The following is a 17,693-nucleotide window of genomic DNA, read 5'->3' on the forward strand; positions in this document are numbered from 1 at the left end:
ACAACAGTTTGAATTAAATTCAAAATGCCATATAAAATAAATATGGCATTTTAAATCAGTGTTTAACCGATTTAATATGGGGAATATGAGTTGATGACGGATGGGTCACTCCTAAAAAGGTTATCTTTTTCTCTCACCAACAATTAACCTTGTTAACCTACAATAAACTATAACATCTGGCAGGATCAGCTTCTTTACTCTATAGACTTCCAACAAATCACCCGCAGAATTAATTTAACTGCTAAAAAGAGTCATCCTGTGTGAAATTTTGAGTATAAATAGTGTTGTTCTGTAAAGGTCTCAGAGGTTTGTTTGCAAACATTATCATCAAAACCAAGAAACACACTAAAGAACTCCACAAATCTTATATTTATAGAGTGGCAATAGAGCAATTGTTCAAAGAAGCCTGATTTAAAATTGGTATAAATTTAATAAAGACTGGCAAAAATATGAAAAAAAGGGTGGAAAGTGTGGCAGACAACTAGCATTACACATCACCTTCAATTAATCAGAATTGAAAATTGTTTACATCCTCTTAACTTTAAGGTATAAAGTTGTGCTAAAATGTATATTCTTTCAAAGTTTGTACAATAGACAAAGACAAAAAAGTTGTTTTCCAGTTCTTTAATGAAAGAAATGACTGAACAAAATAAGCGATGAGGCGCTGAATACATCAACCTTTCTAATGAAAGAATATTTTGGATTGTTCAATACGTCATGTTTCAGATAATCTGCAACGACAACATTCTCTCAATGAAAGAGCACAAATCAAAGTCTACACTTAACACACTGTATTTCAAACATACAATTCAACATAAATGTAAACATTTCCTTCAATGTACATGATTCTGCAATGGTGGAGGGGAAGTATAAAAATATCTATTGACGTTTAAAAAATAAATATACACACATACAGTAAAAGGGGTTAGTTTGGTACTGATTAAAGTCAAAAGAATAATATCAGAAAGCGCACAAAAATTGGTCTTAGTCTTGTAATTTTATGGTGCATGGAGATTTCTTTCATCACCGATAGACAAGAAATCTGAAAACATTTTGATGGAGTGAAATCTCTTAATTGGCAAGGAAATACTTAAGACATATTTTAGAGACAGCAGAAAAGTTTTCTTCCCAAGGATTTGGCTGATAATGACATTTCTTAATAAATTAGACCTTGTTAAACAGTGAAAAAAAATATGACCTCAGGAAATACAGATGTTGACAGTTTCCATGCCTAAAGATCACAAATGTCAACTAACAGCATGACTTGTGTCAGAAGCTACAAAATAGGCAATCCTGCATGAGAATGAAAAGATTTCCCTCTTGCTGTAACTCCACTGTGTTCTTTTAAACAACATGATTGAGCTTGCAGTGTATTTTGCCTAATCCACCTAGAAATTGTTGATATGACAAAGCAAGTTAGAGGTGGACTCCAAAACTAACAGAAGGTTTGGCTCTGAGCATCACATCGGGCGTCTTTGTCGAGGATGTCACAGTTGGCAACTTCACAAAACGAGACTAAAAAACCCAGGTGCGCCGCAGTTTGTTATCCAATCAGCCGCTTCAACATGGCAGGTCTGGAGAAGGGCCAGCAGTACTCGTTGGGGACGGGCCCGTTGACGTTGCACTCGAAGAAGGAGAACATGGGGAACCAGATGCGGGCTCGCCGACTCTGCTGGTACGCCCGGGTGTTGGCCAGAGTGTGGTAGTACAGGAAAAGTCTGGTAGTGATATAGAAGGCGATGAACACGTCAATGGAGTAGTGTTCGTGGGCAGCCAGGATGAAGAAGATCCCAAAGAGGTTGAGGACCCAAGACAAGGTGTGAATGAAGTTCCAGCTTCGTGGAGTGTCTGAGCGAATGAAAAGAAGAACGTATTTGTTAATATTACCCATAAATGCTTCACACTGGAGAAGAAATTGTCAAAAAAAATTTAAAATGGATTCCATTTTACTTCAGCCCCAGTAGATAATTTGTAGAAACACATTTACCTATATCTGAAAAAAAAGTTTGTAGAAAGTGAAAACTTTTCCGATTTTTCTTTACAAAATAGTTAAAGCTCAGTCAAAAGTTTTCAGATTCTCTATTGGATTTTTGTCTGGACTTTGACTGGGCCATTGTAACATGAATTTGCTTTGATGTAAACCATTCCATTTAAGCTCTGGCTGTATTGTTAGGGTTGTGTAAGGTTAACTTATTCATCATTCCATTAAATTTTATATGTATATTTAACTAATTTTCTTTTAAATATTGTGCTGCAAATGCTCTTGCAATATTGTGATTATAATTATGGAGCCTCTAATCCCTGCAGTTCTGTATGGCGGAGGTTCTGTGATGCTGTGGGACTCTCTCTTCCAAAGTCCCTGGGAATTTTAGAGTGCATGACATCACAAACTTTCTAACATAAAGAGACTTTTAATTAAAACTGGTAAAGAATGATACTTTTTTACCAAAAACAGGTCATAATCAGGTCCATTGAGCAGGATAACAATCCGAAACAACAGGATCAATTTATTTTCAGACGAGATTTTGTTACTGCAATAAATATAAATCCATTTTAATACTTTTTATACATTTTTACCAGGGGTGCCAACAATTGTAGAGGGCAATGTACATGAAATATATTTTGTTTTACTCACACTCGGTGACAAAGAAGTTGAGCATTGTGAGGACGACAGTATGGCCGCTGAACATGTAGTCCCCACATGTATGCACACCGGTCAGGGTCATCCCAAAACCACTCCAGATGGCCACGGCCCGCTGCAGTTTGGCCCACATGTCGCCATAAATCTACAATGACGGAGGAAGTGAGACCATTAAATATTGTTGTATCTAAGACAGGACGAAAATAGATGAAAAATGGGCCAATTTTACCTTTCCTGTGCACTGCAGATGCTGCCCAGGCACGGACAGGGAGGTGACAAACATGGTTACGCACCGCAGCATAAAAACTGTCCCCATCAGGCTACACAAGCGTCGCAAAAGGATGGACCTGCAAGTCGACGCAAACAGGGAATTGAACTCTGATTGCCTGATCCAATGTCAGGCAATGTTCTTAAGTCTTTATTGTACTTTTCATCCACAACAAGGGCAAAACAAAGGGCTTTAGAGCTAAGAAAAACAGTAGGCAATAAGATAACTGCAAAACAATCTGAGTTAAACCAGGGTAAATGTGGGAGAAAGAGGTACAGAAATATGCAACTTTCAACAGATAAGTTTAAAGTATTGAACTATGTGTTGATGTTGAATTAGAAGACAGTAGAAGCGGACAAACATAAGACATACGGACTAAAATCCTGATAAAAGTGATAAATCTGTTAAAAATAATTTAAAAAATGATAAAAATGAACACATCTAAAATCTAAAGCTTGAATGACAATTAAAGACAACTAAATAAATAACTAGAAAACTATTCAAAATCCATATTAAGCCAAACTAAAGAAGCTATAACCTCCACCTTCTAGAAACCTAAACTGTTCACTGATTGATTACATTACCTGTGTTTATGCAGCAGCAGAACCAGCAGCCAGATGTTACAGAGAATCACCCCACATGCTTCAGCCATAGCAAAGGCCCATGGTATCCTTGGCACGCTGTTGAAAAGTGTAAAATCTTTTTTTTTAAACAAAACACAAAAAATACCTGACATGCCTTCAACAAAAAATAAAAAAGATGAATCTGTGTCGACAAATAGAATAACTTTTAAAAAGCTGAAAGTATTTTATTACCAGCTGCCTGACCAAAAAGACAGAACGTGCTTCTATTTTCCTGTAGCCACAAGGCCTTGCAAAGTGTTGACACTCCTTGAACTTTTCCATCACTACCACAAATTTGAATAAACACTGTGAGCTGGACCAGCACAGATTAAAGGATACTGGAAATGTTTGCAAAACAAATCTAAAAGTATTTTATGCTGATTTAGTTTTATTTTTTTGTTAAATCTATCACTGAGTACTTGTGTGAGATTTATTCAGCTGTAGTAACATATTTATTTTAAGGCTTTGAACAGAAAACAAAAAACATTTAAACACAATATGAAGAAATTGAGGTGTGGTTCAAAACATGACTGAAAACATTTACTTTCAAGTATTCTTCTCCTTAAAGCTGCGCATTAAGAAGAAAATCATGGGACTAAATAAAATAACTGACATCAGCATGTTTTATTTCCCAAAACGCATCCTGAAGCAGCTCCCTGAAATCAGCTGTTCTCTGATCAGGCGGAACATTTCCATGAAAACTCAAAGCCGCTTTTTAACAGTAGATCGCACCTCAAACAAGGTCAGTTTAAAAACTCTCTGTGATCTCTTTGAAGCCGAGTTTCCTCATCAGGAGCTTGTGAGGACAATAGACGGAAGACTGCAGTAGTAACATCAAAAATATAGATTCTTGTTTCACCCACTCTGCCGCACTTCACAACTGATTATTTCTTTGTGTCATAAGTCAGGATTTGTGAGCACTAACCTGTCGAGGAAAATGTCAGGCAGTGGCGGGTAGGTGCGCATGTCAGGCACCCTTTCGTGGACTATGACCATGACGAAGGACGTGAACCCGAACACAAACACCACGTAGACGGAGCTGAGCACCGTCTTCCAGTATTCGGGATCCAGCCGCCTTATCTGCTGCTTGTACTTCCCGTTGGTGTACTGCTGGTACTCCTCCCCCACCGGAGCCGTGTTGGTGCTGTCGCAGTCTCTGCCGGGGTCTCCGTTGCACAACCATTCCAAGTTGCTCCCAGAGCTCGACGGAGAGAGGCCATCGAAGGGGACGCCCAACTCTTCCAGCACGTCCATGTTCTGCTTCTGGAGCTTGCGGATGGACATCATCAGCCTCTTGATGTCGCCCAGCACCTTGAGCTCCAGAGGCGGTGAGCGCAGGTCGTACTCGCTGAGGGCAAGCAGGCTGGTGCCATCCAGCCGGTGCTTGTTGCACAGCAGGTCCACGTAGTCACAGAAGCCTTCTTCCTTTAGCCACCTGGCTACGTGTTTAGGCGTCCAGTGACGGACGCTAAGCTGGGTCATTTTCTTCTCACGCCGAAGGCTGAAACAATGAGACTTCAATGTGAACGCAAAGTATTTACTGTATCTGCAACACCGAACAAGGCTAAGAAGGAGAAGCAAACAGATCAGATTACTTATAATAAATACATTTCTTTAAGAACCAACCTGGACACTATGAGTTTTTTTCTTCCTTAAATGAAACACTATGCCGTTTGAGTGAGATAGTAGTTTTTGAACTCCAACAGAAAAATGCAATGATTGCATTCTTACCCACATTTACGACTCAAAGTAGGACTGAAACGATTAATCGGATTAATCATGATGAGTCAACTATTGAAAGGAAATGCTGAGTTCCTTTAAATCACAACGGAAGACATTTGTTTATAGTTGCCTTTGATTAATAATAACATTGACAAATTCTAATCTGGATCACAACTTTTCATGACTTCTCTTTATTTTGCCACTGATACATTTTTGTTTGTTTATTGCGTTGTGTCTTCATCATGTAAAGCACCTTGAACTGCCTTGTTGCTGGAATGTGTTGTGCATATAATCTTGACCACATATTTCGCAGAGGAAATGGTAGAGGAAAAAATAGTTCAATCATTTGGTAACCAAAACTCATGCCCATATAGAGAAACTGACGTGTTCTCTTTGCTAAATATATCAATAAAGTTAATTACGCAATGGTAGGAATTTCCTACAGTCCCACTTTTGAAGGGAAATGAGTCTCCAAGAATATAAGGCAACCAGAGTAGAAAATAACCAATATTAATAAAATTTGTGACAAAGGTAAACAAGACTCTTTTTAAAAATAAGTTAGATATCAATACTTGGTAATGGTACAATCGGCTGGGCCCTTGAAAACAGATTTGTCATTTAAGACTGCATTTTTGTCCTATCGACAATCTAAACACACTCATTAAAATGAATGGTAAAAAAAGAGAACAAATTTTATTCTAACATGTAATCCAGGGCCAATTGCTGAAGTTCAAGTTACCTTTAGACAACAACAGATTTTTATGTCAACATTACTAAAAAGGTGTTGAAAGTCAATTATTGATGGCATATTCTAAAACTGCAGAATAATCATCAAAAGGCTGATGATTATTCATAGCTTCATTTTTAAATTAAGCCATTCATTACGGTTAGTGGTGTAATAAATTATACCAAAGTTCTGTATTTTAGAGTACCGAATCTCATTACTGCCTATTTTGCCTAGGTAGCTGTATGTACTGTATGAGGGAAATGTCATATGCCTTTTCTTGGAAACTACAACCCCAACACATCCTTATCCCTAAAATGAACAGAGAAGTTTATCCTAAGTATCAAAAGGGATACTTCAACAGAAGACTGACTTTAACATCTGTAAATATCATTCATTAATTAATATGGAGTAAATTGTCATGCTTATCCTCTGATGTTTTAACATGAGAAGATACTGAGGCTTCTTTTATTTGTAGAGCTGAGTGACTGCTTTTCGAAATCCTCCACCCACAACAGCTCAAATCACTGGTAAGCAAATATGATGAAGAGGAGGTCTAAGCCACCACTTCTGTTGCTCAGTTTTTGTCCTGCAACTTGACCTGGGCGGTCAGGTTGTATGCAAACACAATTTCTGTCTGACAAAAACGTGAAAACAAATCTAAGCATCGCCTGCGATCTATGTCTTATAGGAAATCTATCCTAGCTTAATCGAGCTAACGGATGATAGCTTTCTCTGTACACGTTCTTAACATTCACTCACCAGTTTGAGATGCACCTGAAGATGACACGGAGCTTCTTTACTCAGCTAACTAACCGGCATCTCTCGAAAACTAACCGACACCCTGTTAGCGGAGTATGAAGCAACACGAGCTTGGAGGAAATCATTTTGGCCAAGATTCGCGCTGACTAGCTTACTGTTGACAAGCCAGTGCGCTAATGTGCAGAATAGATGCGCACGTAAAAAAAATAGAAAGAGCTTTAGCTAAAGCTGATCAACACTGACATCTGGTGGTCAAAGTTGATACTGCAGCGTTTTTTCAGCATCTGTGTTTCTATGCCATACTGTAAAATTACGAGAAAATGTTGTAATTTAATGTTTTTTTTCTTAACAGTTGGGATAATGTTCTGAGGTTTAAAAACGTATCAAATCCAATAAGACTCATTGTCATTGTGGAAAGGGTTTTCTTTTCATGCAGGTAGCTAGAAATTAACTACTACTATTATAGGACCTAATTTTAGAATAAATATTTCTTTCTTGGCCAGAAAGTCTTCCAGTCAATTTCGATTTAAAACTAGCTTCACTGTTGTATGACGTTGGGATAGGTGGATCCAGGATTGTTTTTGAACATCTAAACCAGTTTTCTGTCCTGAGAGGTAGAGTAAAATCGCAACATTTAGTTTTATTTATTTATTTATTTCAAACAAGCTTTTAAAAACAATAAAACAATCAGTAGGAGAAAATACATGCATACATAACCGAATACAAAATAAGTAGTTTACCACTACTTTTCAGTTTGAAAACTGAAGTGAACACTTATTTAATCCTACCCTTTATCTCAGTTTAATTAAATCTATTATTTACTGACTCAACAATTAACCAAAAATATATATAATTACCACAATGTTATAATATTCATGTGCCTGTTCAATATAATGCGCTAAAGAGCCAACAGATAAATTGTATTTCATAGACAACGTGATTACAAAATAACTCTCATAACATGACAAGAAAAAAATCTACTTATATATAATAATAATAATAATAATAATAATAATAATAATAATGACAATTGTAAGTAACAACCGGACATGCAGCATCAGAATAATTACCAACTCTTTGCCAATGTACCCCTATAAATTCTTTTTCATCTTTGTTATACAGCAATAAAAATAAAAAACAGAGAAAAAACACAAGCTGGATTCATCTTAGTTACTGTACAATTTTGGTTTCCATGTTCTCAATTAAAAACTAATGGGCATTTTTTTCATCCTTTGTTTAAATATCATTTAAATGTCATTTGTTTCCATATTTAGGTTAAAAATATCTAGATCTGATGTAATATTTACTTTGTTCTTTGTTTCAACTTTAGTTTTTTTTCTTTGATTAAGAAATTCTTGTGAATGTAGATAAAAAATTATAAAATTAACAACAGTATTATATTCTGTCGCTCATTTATTTATTTCTTTGTTTTTTGTACTGCAATAAAGTAAGTCATTAATCACAGTGGTCTAAACCTGACATTAAGAAAATAGGTCAGTGTTTTAATTTTAGAACAGAGCCACCTGTCTATGTCAGTACTAACATGGCTGTAGTAAAGCCTCAACAGTTCAGAAATACATTTTTTATCCTCAGGGAATCTAGAGAATAAATCCTCCGAAGTGGTAGTTTTTGGAGTAGTATTTTAGTGGATATATATTTAATATTTGTGTACAGAGAATTCATCAAAATGCAGGATAAAAGCAGCGCAGTTTCTTGTGTCACTGCCTCTCTAAAAGAACTGCAGAAGGTTTTGTATGGAGGTAAGAGATTTGGGAACCATGTGGATGAAGTTTGGCCAAACCTCTACATTGGGGACATGTAAGTGTTAACTTCCACAATATTCGTTTCTCATCCAGTCCCGTGCCAAATATTATGGCTGCTTGCTTTCTCCTCAGGTCAGTTGCCAACGACCGCTACAGTCTGTGGAAGCTGGGAATTACTCATGTAGTGAATGCAGCTCATGGGAGGACGTACTGTCAGGGAAGTCGTGACTTTTATGGAGCCACAGTGGAATATTATGGAGTCCCTGCCGATGACTCACCGAGTTTTGACCTTTCTCGCTATTTCTTGCCAACTGCTGAATATATTCACAACTCACTCAACGCGAATGGGGGTAAATACCTGTCAAGTTGCCTTAGTTTCATTATTTAAGAGAATAACAATAATGTCCTCCACTTTAATTTATTTTCTTCTACTGTAGCTCGAGTGTTAGTGCACTGTGCAGTCGGAGTGAGCAGGTCTGCCTCGCTGGTGTTGGCTTACCTCATGATCTACCATTCTTACACCCTGCTGGCAGCCATCAATAAGGTCAAAGAGTGCAGGTGGATTTTCCCAAACAGGGGTTTCCTAAAGCAGCTGTGTGCTTTGGATCTGAAACTACACAATACTCCTGCTAATGAGACTTAAGACATCCGTTTTCTTCAGGATAAGTGATGCTGTGTGTATCTGCCAGCAGAGGTAGACACAAAGCTGGCCAGGGGCAGAAACAAACTAAGCTGCTGCAGGGTGCCTCCAGGCCAGCAGGGGTCCCCCAAGAGTTCCTCAATTCTCATGCAGATGTTTGATATTTGTTTATCAAGAGTGAGTGTTCTTTGTCATTTGTCCTAATGATTTCAAAATAGGCAAACTGGTAATCTATATTATTATTTTCATTTTAGAAATGTAATTCCTTTAAGATTTACATGCATTTAAAAACTTACAAGTTGTCATCACACAACAGACAAACTTCCTGATGAGTTCAGTTATTTTTTGGAGTCACAGCAGTTGTAAATTAATCTAACAAGTAATTACAGGTTGTAATTTCTGGAACACATGACTAATTAAACTCGTTCCCTCTTGCTTGACTCCACCGAGTCTGCTTGAAACACAGAACAACAGAACAAATGTGTCGGTCAGTGAAATGCTCTGCAGGATATGTCTGGCTGTCTGTCTGTTGTCATTTACATGGGCTTTCTGAAATGCTCATCTCTAACGGACTACTGATGAGGTGAAAAGCTGTGCTGTCTGTTGTTTCCAAGTCAGTCACATCAGGGAAGAAGTGACTCAGGATCATCAACGCTCTTCACCTGAGTAGTGCAGAAAATGAAGCAACAAGAGGGGCACCAGAACTTGATCAACTCGAAAAGATAAAACCTCTTTACAAGGAAATGAGAGAAGTCTGCACCCGAAACTACCACCCTCTCCAGGAGACCGGCATTGATGAGAATGGTTGCCTCAAAAGCAAGGGTTATATTCAAGCAAAGATGAAGGGCAAGCATGTCTTCAGGGGCTTCAATTATTTTCTTTCATACCTCCAGCTATGGATACACCTGAGACTTCTTTGTTTATGAGGAGAAAACAGCGCTAGAAAAGGTCTCAGTTATGACTCTTTGACAAGGCTTATAAAAACGTCATTGCTAGGCACAGGCTACAAATAGTTTGAGGACAATTTTCACACCAGTCCCATCCTATTCCAAGATTTCCTATAGCAGAGAATCAGGCTGTGTTACCTCAAGTCAAAAGGCAATGACTTGAGGTGATTGACCTCCTAGACCTCCTCAAGGCAACATCTGTTGGCTTCACTTCAGCTCACTCCTTTGTCCAGTACCTAGATACCAGATATCTTCCTTTGCTCCTCCTTACACACAACAGTGACACAGCAAAGTGAAGGACAGCAGTGGACACTGAACAAAGGACATTCCTATTCCTCTTAGATAATTAAAGATTATCTAAGTTCTTTGACATACTCATGTGCAAGGGAGGAGTAGATGCAAATGAAGATCTCCACAAAATCCAGAAGCAGTATAAAACATTTTTCTACCACTTCTTTGACATAGCAATCGTGAACATCTTCCTTCTCTTCAAAGAGCTCTGCTCAGCAGACATTCATGTGACTCTCTTTTATAGGGATACCGCAGACTTCTAATGAGGTCAGTAACATGAGCTCTAAACTAAATTAATTCTACAGCTAAAATTATGTCGTAGGAACGTCTCAACCAGGGTTCATTGATGCAAAAATATTTCATCACACTTTATACACACTTAGCTCACCTTATTTTCCTCAGAAGACTCAGATTATAGCATTTGTGCTATCACTGAAGGGGGAAGATTTCACGTTGAATGGGAAATTTTTGCTGAATTGTTGCTTTATTAACTGAAGGTAGTGAATCTGGGTGATGGTGAACGTCATTAAGCAACTTCTCTAATTCCATCGACAGTCTTTGAATGTAGCTCATTATGATTTTCTCTCCTGAGTTCAGGGAGCTTAATTTAAGAAACTTAACCATTCAGCAAGTACCAAGAAAAACATTTGAGTTGTCACCTGTTTGCTGGTTTTGACCAAATAAGTTAGGCTTCATAATGCTGTCAGCAGATGGTGGTATAGGCTTTTATTAAGCTTAGCTGTGACAGAAAATCAAAGTTTGTCAAAAAAGAAAACTAGAAATTGTGTTGCTTTAGTTTAAAGATTGTGAATCTAATGGCATAATAATGGCTATATAGTGACTATTGCAAATTAAGCCAAAACATAAACAACCCAATTAAAGGTTTTATCTATTGTGCTTTATAAATAATAAATCACAAGAATTAACCTCTATAATTTCTCATTATGTCCTACCTCTCTAAATACAAAAAAAAGCTATTTCAAAGAGTTCCTTTGAAATTTGATGACTTTTTAAAAAATGTTTTGAATGTCAAAATAAACTTTAGTCATTATTCACAAACAATGTTTGTGGATTGTTTTGGTTTATTATTTCTAACCCCTTAAATGCCAGATTTAGTGAATAAAATACACATTTCTTTACCATTCAACAAGTTGTTCAAGGTTATGAAAAAATGTTTTATTGAACTCAGAACAGTTACATTTTAGTAAAGTTTAACTAAAAAACAAAACACAAAATGGGTGGTAATGTTGAATAATTATCTCATTCTGTTTCTTACTCTTTGGTAGTCTATCCAGAACTGTTACCATCTGTCAGAATAAAAAAAAAATCTGAGGATAATGGCAACATTTGCTCCTTAAGGTCTATGAATCTCATTGCTAATAATTTATTTCTGAGAAATCCTGTTTTTGCATGCCTTGCAGGTAGAGTGTTGTTCTAAGAAACACAATTTACAAAACACATTTCAAACATGGGTTAATTGCATATATCCTACATTAGTAGTGGGAACTGTCACATAACAAATATGAAACAAGAGCCTGCCTTTAAATAATCCGCCGATTACCTTCAGGTCAAAAATTACCCACAGACATTTTTTGACCAGCACTGGCACTGAACATGTTCCATCAACATTTATGATCCAACAAAAGGAAAATTAGGGCATTTAATGGAGTTAGAGTGATGAAATAAAGCTTTCTTTCATTCACTCTGGCAGCTAGAATGAGTTTAACCTGCAACCTGATAAGAGTTAAACATGACAAGCGCATGTGGGCTTGTGTTTCACTTTTTCAAACCCAATTTGCTGCTATGTTTGCACGGCAGCATTTAACAAGCCACATGACGCAAAGTGATTCTGTTCAATAAATGCAGAGTTATATCCAATATAAGCAGTGCTCTTTAACAGTTTGACCATAATTATGCCCAATTATCACTGCTTTATAGACTGGTTCATCACTGAGCGAGGCTGATTAAATTAAAGTCCCATGGCGGTGTGTGAAAAGCAGAGTCCCTGCTGCAGTGCCTGTTGCTCTGCCCTCTGCATGGGTAAGACAACACGCTGGGTTAAGCACTAAATTGGGTAACTGTCCAGTGACAGCACCTGCTGGAAATGATCATCCCGAGCTGGAGAGAGACTGGGACTGCTTTGATAACAACAAACATTTTGGCCGGCAATCGATCCAAGACTGGACTTTTGGACTTAAAATGCCAACTGTGAAAGACAAGGCAAAAGAATATCCAACTGTGAAGGATCTGCAGAAGGTTTTGGACGCTTGTAAGCTACACCTCCACCAAATTGATGAAGTATGGCCAAATATATACATAGGGAATGTGTAAGTAGTATTTAATTACATTTTTAATAGGATGGCACTGCATCTATAAAGGTGCACTTAGAAAATTTGAATATCATTAAAATTTGTTTCAGCAACTGAAAAGGTGAAACTCATGTCTTATATTGCTTCATTACACAATGAGTAACATTTCCAAAGTATTTATTTCCACTTATGTTGTTGATTATACTTTAAAGCTAACAAAAATGGAAAATGATGTCTCAAATATTAGAATAATGCATAATTCCAATAAAATAAAGTCATTCAAAAATGTTATGCCCAACATGATAATGAGGAAGATTGCTGACTTGATAATTGTCCAGCAGACGTTCACTGACAAAACCCACAAGGAGGGTAAACCATAGTCTACTGTGTCCAGGCATATTAATGGAAAGTTGACTGGAAGGAAAACCTATGGTAGAAAAGGACCACTGCAACCTTAAGATGATTAAGTGAATGATATTCAAAGTTTTGAGGGAAATACTCATGGCGTATCAAGGTGTGGAGTTGCAATTGTTATCTTTCTTACTTGAAGAAAAAGACTGGAGTGGTCTAAAGTCCTCTTTTCAGATGAAAGTACATTTTTCATTTAATTTGAAATTCAAGATCCCTCATTCTGGAGGTGTGGTGGGGAAATAGTGAGTTTCCACTGTTAGTCCGTTTGTGTTAAAAGGGGGTCAATCCTTTTATACTGTATGTCACGACATACTAGCTCCCCTAAATAAATGACTCAAACCAATGAACTGGCCTTCTTTAGGTAAAAAAAAATGCATCAGTTGGCATTATGAACTAAATTTTACAGCTTTGGGATATATTAAAATTAAATAGAATCTCATAAGATTAAACTGTTTATATTTCTGTGTATAAAAATTGGGCCTGTTAGTGTTGTAAACTGCACTAACCTTGATATGCCATTTATTTCTTTTATACAGAAATAAATAAAGAGAATGAATTGATTAGTTGAGCCATGTTATGCTAGTGTTAGTCCAATGTGTGTGATCAAGTCTAATGTCAGCGCGGCCATCTAACAGGAAATCTTTGAGCACTTTATGCTTCACTCTGCTGACAAGCTTAATGGAGATGCTGATTTCATTTTCCAGCAGGACTTGGCACCTGCCCACACTCCTAAAAGTGCCAATATTTGATTTAGTGACCATATAGTATCTCTGTTCTCGACTGTTCAGCAAACTGGTCTGAGCTATATTTCATAGAAAAGTATTGTTAGGAGAAAAATGAGAGAGTGGTTAAGTGCTGAGTATATATACTATACAGTTTAGGTAGTTTTCAGTAAGCCGTCATTTCTGCATTAAGTCCTTTTTTTTATTAGTGTGATATTATATATTATTTATCTACCAACTAAATTTAGGATTTTCATCAACTCTCGTACATAATCAGACAATTGTACATTGGACCAACTGTACATTTGATAAGGCTCTTAAAATCCCTAAGCACATGTGCAACATTTTCTGTAGCATGTTTTCCTTCCACTCAACTTTCCATTAAAACGTTTAGATGCCACACTGTTTGTACAGCCGGTTTCTTTAGGTATTAGATTTTATTGCTTACCCTCCTTGTGAAGGGTGTCAGTGATTTCCCACTGGACACTTGTCAACTCCTCGTCATGACTTTGCATTTCATAGTCACTATGTAGCATTTCACTACCAAAAAAAATAAATTTTGTTGGCCCTATGGAATATTCCTTTTTTGTCAGAGGCTGAACTTAAGGGTTTCATTAGCTGTTAACAGCATTGTCAAAATGAACAGAAACAAACACTTGAAATATATCCATCCGTGTAATGTAGAGTAGAATACGAGTTTCAAATTAATCACTATGACAAATAAATTTTTCAATGATATTCTAATTTACTTACATCCAGCCATCACATTTTTTGAACCTCTCCCACATATTGTCATTCTGACAGAAAATCATTGTGCTGTGATGCATAGCTTTCACCAATGTCTTAAACTTCTCTCTGTCTCTGTGTCTTGCTAGGGCAGTAGCCCAAAACAAGGCTGTCCTGCTGAATTTAGGCATAACTCATGTGTTAAATGCTGCTCACTCCAAGCAAGGCAGCCCAGGGAACCAAAGCTTTTATGGCAACGACTTTGTGTATTTTGGCATTCCAGCAGATGACTCTACTCACTTTGATCTGGACGTTTACTTCCAGCCCGCTGCGGATTTCATTCATAAAGCTCTGAAGTCACCTGGTGGTAAGAACTTTCAACAAACTTGATCCAGAATGAACAGAAGGAAAAGAAGCTTCCCCTTTTTTAATTCCTACACATAAAATCATTTGTTTCATTCTGTAAATTCTTAATAGAGTTACCCATCCAAAAAAAACCTTCTCACATCTTGCTGCTCTTTCAATGTCACCTGGCACCACAATGTAACAGAGCTTGTACTACTATGCAAATGTATGTTCACCCCGTAATAATAAGTTTCTTACCTTGCTGAATTTAAGTATGCAATAGCTTCTTTCAAAGAAACAAGGAGAGGATGAGTTGGGATTAAAGAGAGTTGGACTGTCTGCAAAAGAACTTCAAATGAACAAAGATGATGAATTGTCGACTATTTTTAGCTCACAAGCAGAAAAAAAAAAAAGAAAAAAGAAAGGCCACAGTGTGAGACGGGCAGTCATGTATGATATTAATAAGTCTGAGGCCTCACTAATCCTTCCCTCACACCTCTCTCTGCCTTTGTCTTGTTCTTCAGGGAAGGTTTTGGTGCACTGCATCATGGGAATGAGCCGCTCGTCGACTTTGGTGCTAGCCTACCTCATGATCTACCGTCACCTCCCGCTCAAACAGGCCCTGCAGAAAGTGGTCCAGAAAAGGGCCATCTATCCCAACAGGAATTTCCTGGCTTTGCTGCTGGATCTAGATCTTCAGCTGACAAGGAAAAAGAAAACCTGTCAGATATTGTAGACTTTTTTAGCCTGACTGCGTTTTAGTTATGCGTCAAGACGTCCGGCAGTCTGTTGATCCAGCAGTCTGGACTGTGAGTTTTCTTCAGAAAAAATGTTTTTGGCTCGGCAGGTCACAGATTTTTGGAGATATTCAGGTGACAGTATGTTAGCATTTTAAGCTGTGAGAATCTGTGTAGACGTTTGTGCTTCCAAAAATCTCATTCATCAGACTATTGTCTTCCAGACCCACACTTAACTTTTTGACCTTTGTTAATCAATGACTCAAGAATTCAGATGCTTCCAAAAATCTAAATTTCACTAAATTTCACTCTCTGTAATAGACCTGCAGAGCGATAGTACAATATCAGTACAGCTGTACTTGTAAGGGGGTGGGACATTTTGTGCCTTTGTGTACTTTACCCTTTACTCAGCAATTTACTTCTCATGTTGTGAAGTATTTTCATGAATTATTGAGATAAATGGTCTGAAAAATACTGGTCCAAATGTTTTGAGGGTGAGTACACAGTTTTGTTCAACCAAAACTACAAAGGTGCAAAATAACAAATGCCCATCTTTGGATGTTTAAGGGTTTTCTACCTCTCTTTTTTTGAAGTTTTTCATGTGCTGTCTTGTAATTTTGAAGTTTTTACAACTGTGTGTGCTTTTTTGTCAAATATGAAGTTTATGATGAAGTTTTGAGCAGATTTGTTTTGTTCAGTTTCAGCAACAAGTTTTGACTTACAGTACAGACCAAACGTTTGGACACAACTGTGTGTCCAAACGTTTGGTCTGTACTGTATATATTGCAAAAAATACCCACAGCACAATGTTGTTGTACCCACCATGAAAATATGGTAAAAAGTTATGTTAAGATTTCTCTTGGTCCCCTGGAAACTATATTAGGGTGTGATCTTTAGTTGGGGATGCTGGATTATCGCAGTCTAAGTAAAAGACAAAAACAAAACACTAAACCTTAAGCGGGCAATCTTCAAGTGATATCATCGACTATAACTAGTTACAATTATTGGTATTTATAGGCAAGTATTTGTAATAAAATATGGACATAATTGTCACAAAATACAAAAATCTAACATATTGTAATTGATATTGATATTTTCTACCTTAATTGCAATCACAGCATTCATGCTTTGATGTCCATTTTCCTTAGTTTATGAACATTTGATGAAGAAAATGTTTGTGTTTTGATTTTGGATGAAATCTAAAAGGTCCAAAGGTCTTGTTGGCTAGTGAGCACAAATATGGCAAAGGCCATAAAATGTAGTAGACTGATAGCTATCATTTACAAGCAGTTACTCATATTCTAATCATTCTTGTAAGAGCAAAAAGGACCAAATGAATCATAACCATGTTGAACAAGCATTGTTTACTTAAGCTTCTTCGTCTCTGAAAAAGAGAGAATAATTCAGCAACATCTGTCCAACACATCACAGCGTGAATTTCCTTTGTTCTATTTATCATAGCAGTTGAGTTGATCACTGCTGTGCATCAAAAGGCATCATTTCCTTTGATGGTCTATGAACTCATCTGTAAGGATGTGAGTTACAAAAAAGGTATGAACAAAAACTTTACAGTAGTGACGATTTCCAAATGTTCTGCATTTTATTCCTAGAACGCACCAGCACAATTCAAAACAATACTTGTTCAAATTAACTACAAATGCCATTCAAAACTTGGATAAGCACATATCAAATAACAGTGAGTAATGATCATTTTTATTTTATTTTGTCAAGACATCTCTTTCTATACATACAAAAATTTGCAAGAATTTTGTTTTTTATAAATTATAAAAAAAATAAATAAATACATCCACTGGTTCAATGTGGTATTTTTATATTTTGCGTAAGACAATAAATGTATCAGTGTTATGGAGGTAAATACAGTCATCATTAAATGACACAAAGCTAAAAAAATAAAAATAAACGAGACAAGTCCTGATCAAACGGTGTGGGGTTGATTAAAATACATAGAAGGATGGAAGATTGACAGAAATGCTCAAGCACGGGAGCACAGATCTAATTTTCCTCACTATTAAAAAAAGCAGCGTCCTATCCTCGTTCCTGC

The 17,693-nt window shown here is 37.0% G+C and overlaps 3 protein-coding genes and 1 long non-coding RNA gene across 4 annotated transcripts; 3 read left to right on the plus strand and 1 right to left on the minus strand.

Annotated features, from left to right (window-relative positions):
- Positions 1–609: 609 nt before the first annotated feature.
- On the minus strand, positions 610–6,932 carry samd8 (sterile alpha motif domain containing 8). Its single transcript, XM_028029800.1, has 6 exons — positions 6,741–6,932; positions 4,458–5,033; positions 3,494–3,589; positions 2,871–2,988; positions 2,636–2,786; positions 610–1,848 (listed from the first exon to the last, which is right to left on the minus strand). The coding sequence occupies exons 2-6, from the start codon at positions 5,012–5,014 to the stop codon at positions 1,544–1,546; spliced, it is 1,227 nt and encodes a 408-aa protein (XP_027885601.1). The 5' UTR covers positions 5,015–5,033; positions 6,741–6,932; the 3' UTR covers positions 610–1,543.
- Positions 3,623–4,549, plus strand: LOC114152092 (uncharacterized). Its single transcript, XR_003597065.1, has 2 exons — positions 3,623–4,274; positions 4,441–4,549. It is a non-coding gene; the product is annotated as an uncharacterized LOC114152092 (long non-coding RNA).
- Positions 6,933–8,277: 1,345 nt separating the features above from the next.
- On the plus strand, positions 8,278–9,577 carry LOC114152090 (dual specificity protein phosphatase 13-like). Its single transcript, XM_028029806.1, has 3 exons — positions 8,278–8,558; positions 8,636–8,853; positions 8,941–9,577. Exons 1-3 carry the CDS (start codon positions 8,428–8,430, stop codon positions 9,144–9,146), a joined length of 555 nt encoding a protein of 184 aa, XP_027885607.1. The 5' UTR covers positions 8,278–8,427; the 3' UTR covers positions 9,147–9,577.
- A 2,865-nt stretch (positions 9,578–12,442) lies between these two features.
- On the plus strand, positions 12,443–17,536 carry LOC114152089 (dual specificity protein phosphatase 13-like). Its single transcript, XM_028029805.1, has 3 exons — positions 12,443–12,708; positions 14,699–14,916; positions 15,419–17,536. Exons 1-3 carry the CDS (start codon positions 12,581–12,583, stop codon positions 15,628–15,630), a joined length of 558 nt encoding a protein of 185 aa, XP_027885606.1. The 5' UTR covers positions 12,443–12,580; the 3' UTR covers positions 15,631–17,536.
- Positions 17,537–17,693: the final 157 nt, after the last annotated feature.

Source organism: Xiphophorus couchianus, chromosome 10, assembly GCF_001444195.1.
Source record: "Xiphophorus couchianus chromosome 10, X_couchianus-1.0, whole genome shotgun sequence".
Classification (NCBI taxonomy): domain Eukaryota; kingdom Metazoa; phylum Chordata; class Actinopteri; order Cyprinodontiformes; family Poeciliidae; genus Xiphophorus; species Xiphophorus couchianus.

Coding starts and splice junctions, on each gene's coding strand:
- LOC114152089 (XM_028029805.1), top strand. CDS start 12,581: ATGCCAACTGTGAAAGACAAGGCAAAAGAATATCCAACTGTGAAGGAT. Junction 12,709..14,698: donor AATATATACATAGGGAATGT/GTAAGTAGTATT, acceptor GTGTCTTGCTAG/GGCAGTAGCCCAAAACAAGG. Junction 14,917..15,418: donor AGCTCTGAAGTCACCTGGTG/GTAAGAACTTTC, acceptor CTTGTTCTTCAG/GGAAGGTTTTGGTGCACTGC.
- LOC114152090 (XM_028029806.1), top strand. CDS start 8,428: ATGCAGGATAAAAGCAGCGCAGTTTCTTGTGTCACTGCCTCTCTAAAA. Junction 8,559..8,635: donor AACCTCTACATTGGGGACAT/GTAAGTGTTAAC, acceptor CTTTCTCCTCAG/GTCAGTTGCCAACGACCGCT. Junction 8,854..8,940: donor CTCACTCAACGCGAATGGGG/GTAAATACCTGT, acceptor CTTCTACTGTAG/CTCGAGTGTTAGTGCACTGT.
- samd8 (XM_028029800.1), bottom strand. CDS start 5,014: ATGACCCAGCTTAGCGTCCGTCACTGGACGCCTAAACACGTAGCCAGG. Junction 2,787..2,870: donor ATCTGCAGTGCACAGGAAAG/GTAAAATTGGCC, acceptor CCGTCATTGTAG/ATTTATGGCGACATGTGGGC. Junction 1,849..2,635: donor CAACTTCTTTGTCACCGAGT/GTGAGTAAAACA, acceptor TCATTCGCTCAG/ACACTCCACGAAGCTGGAAC.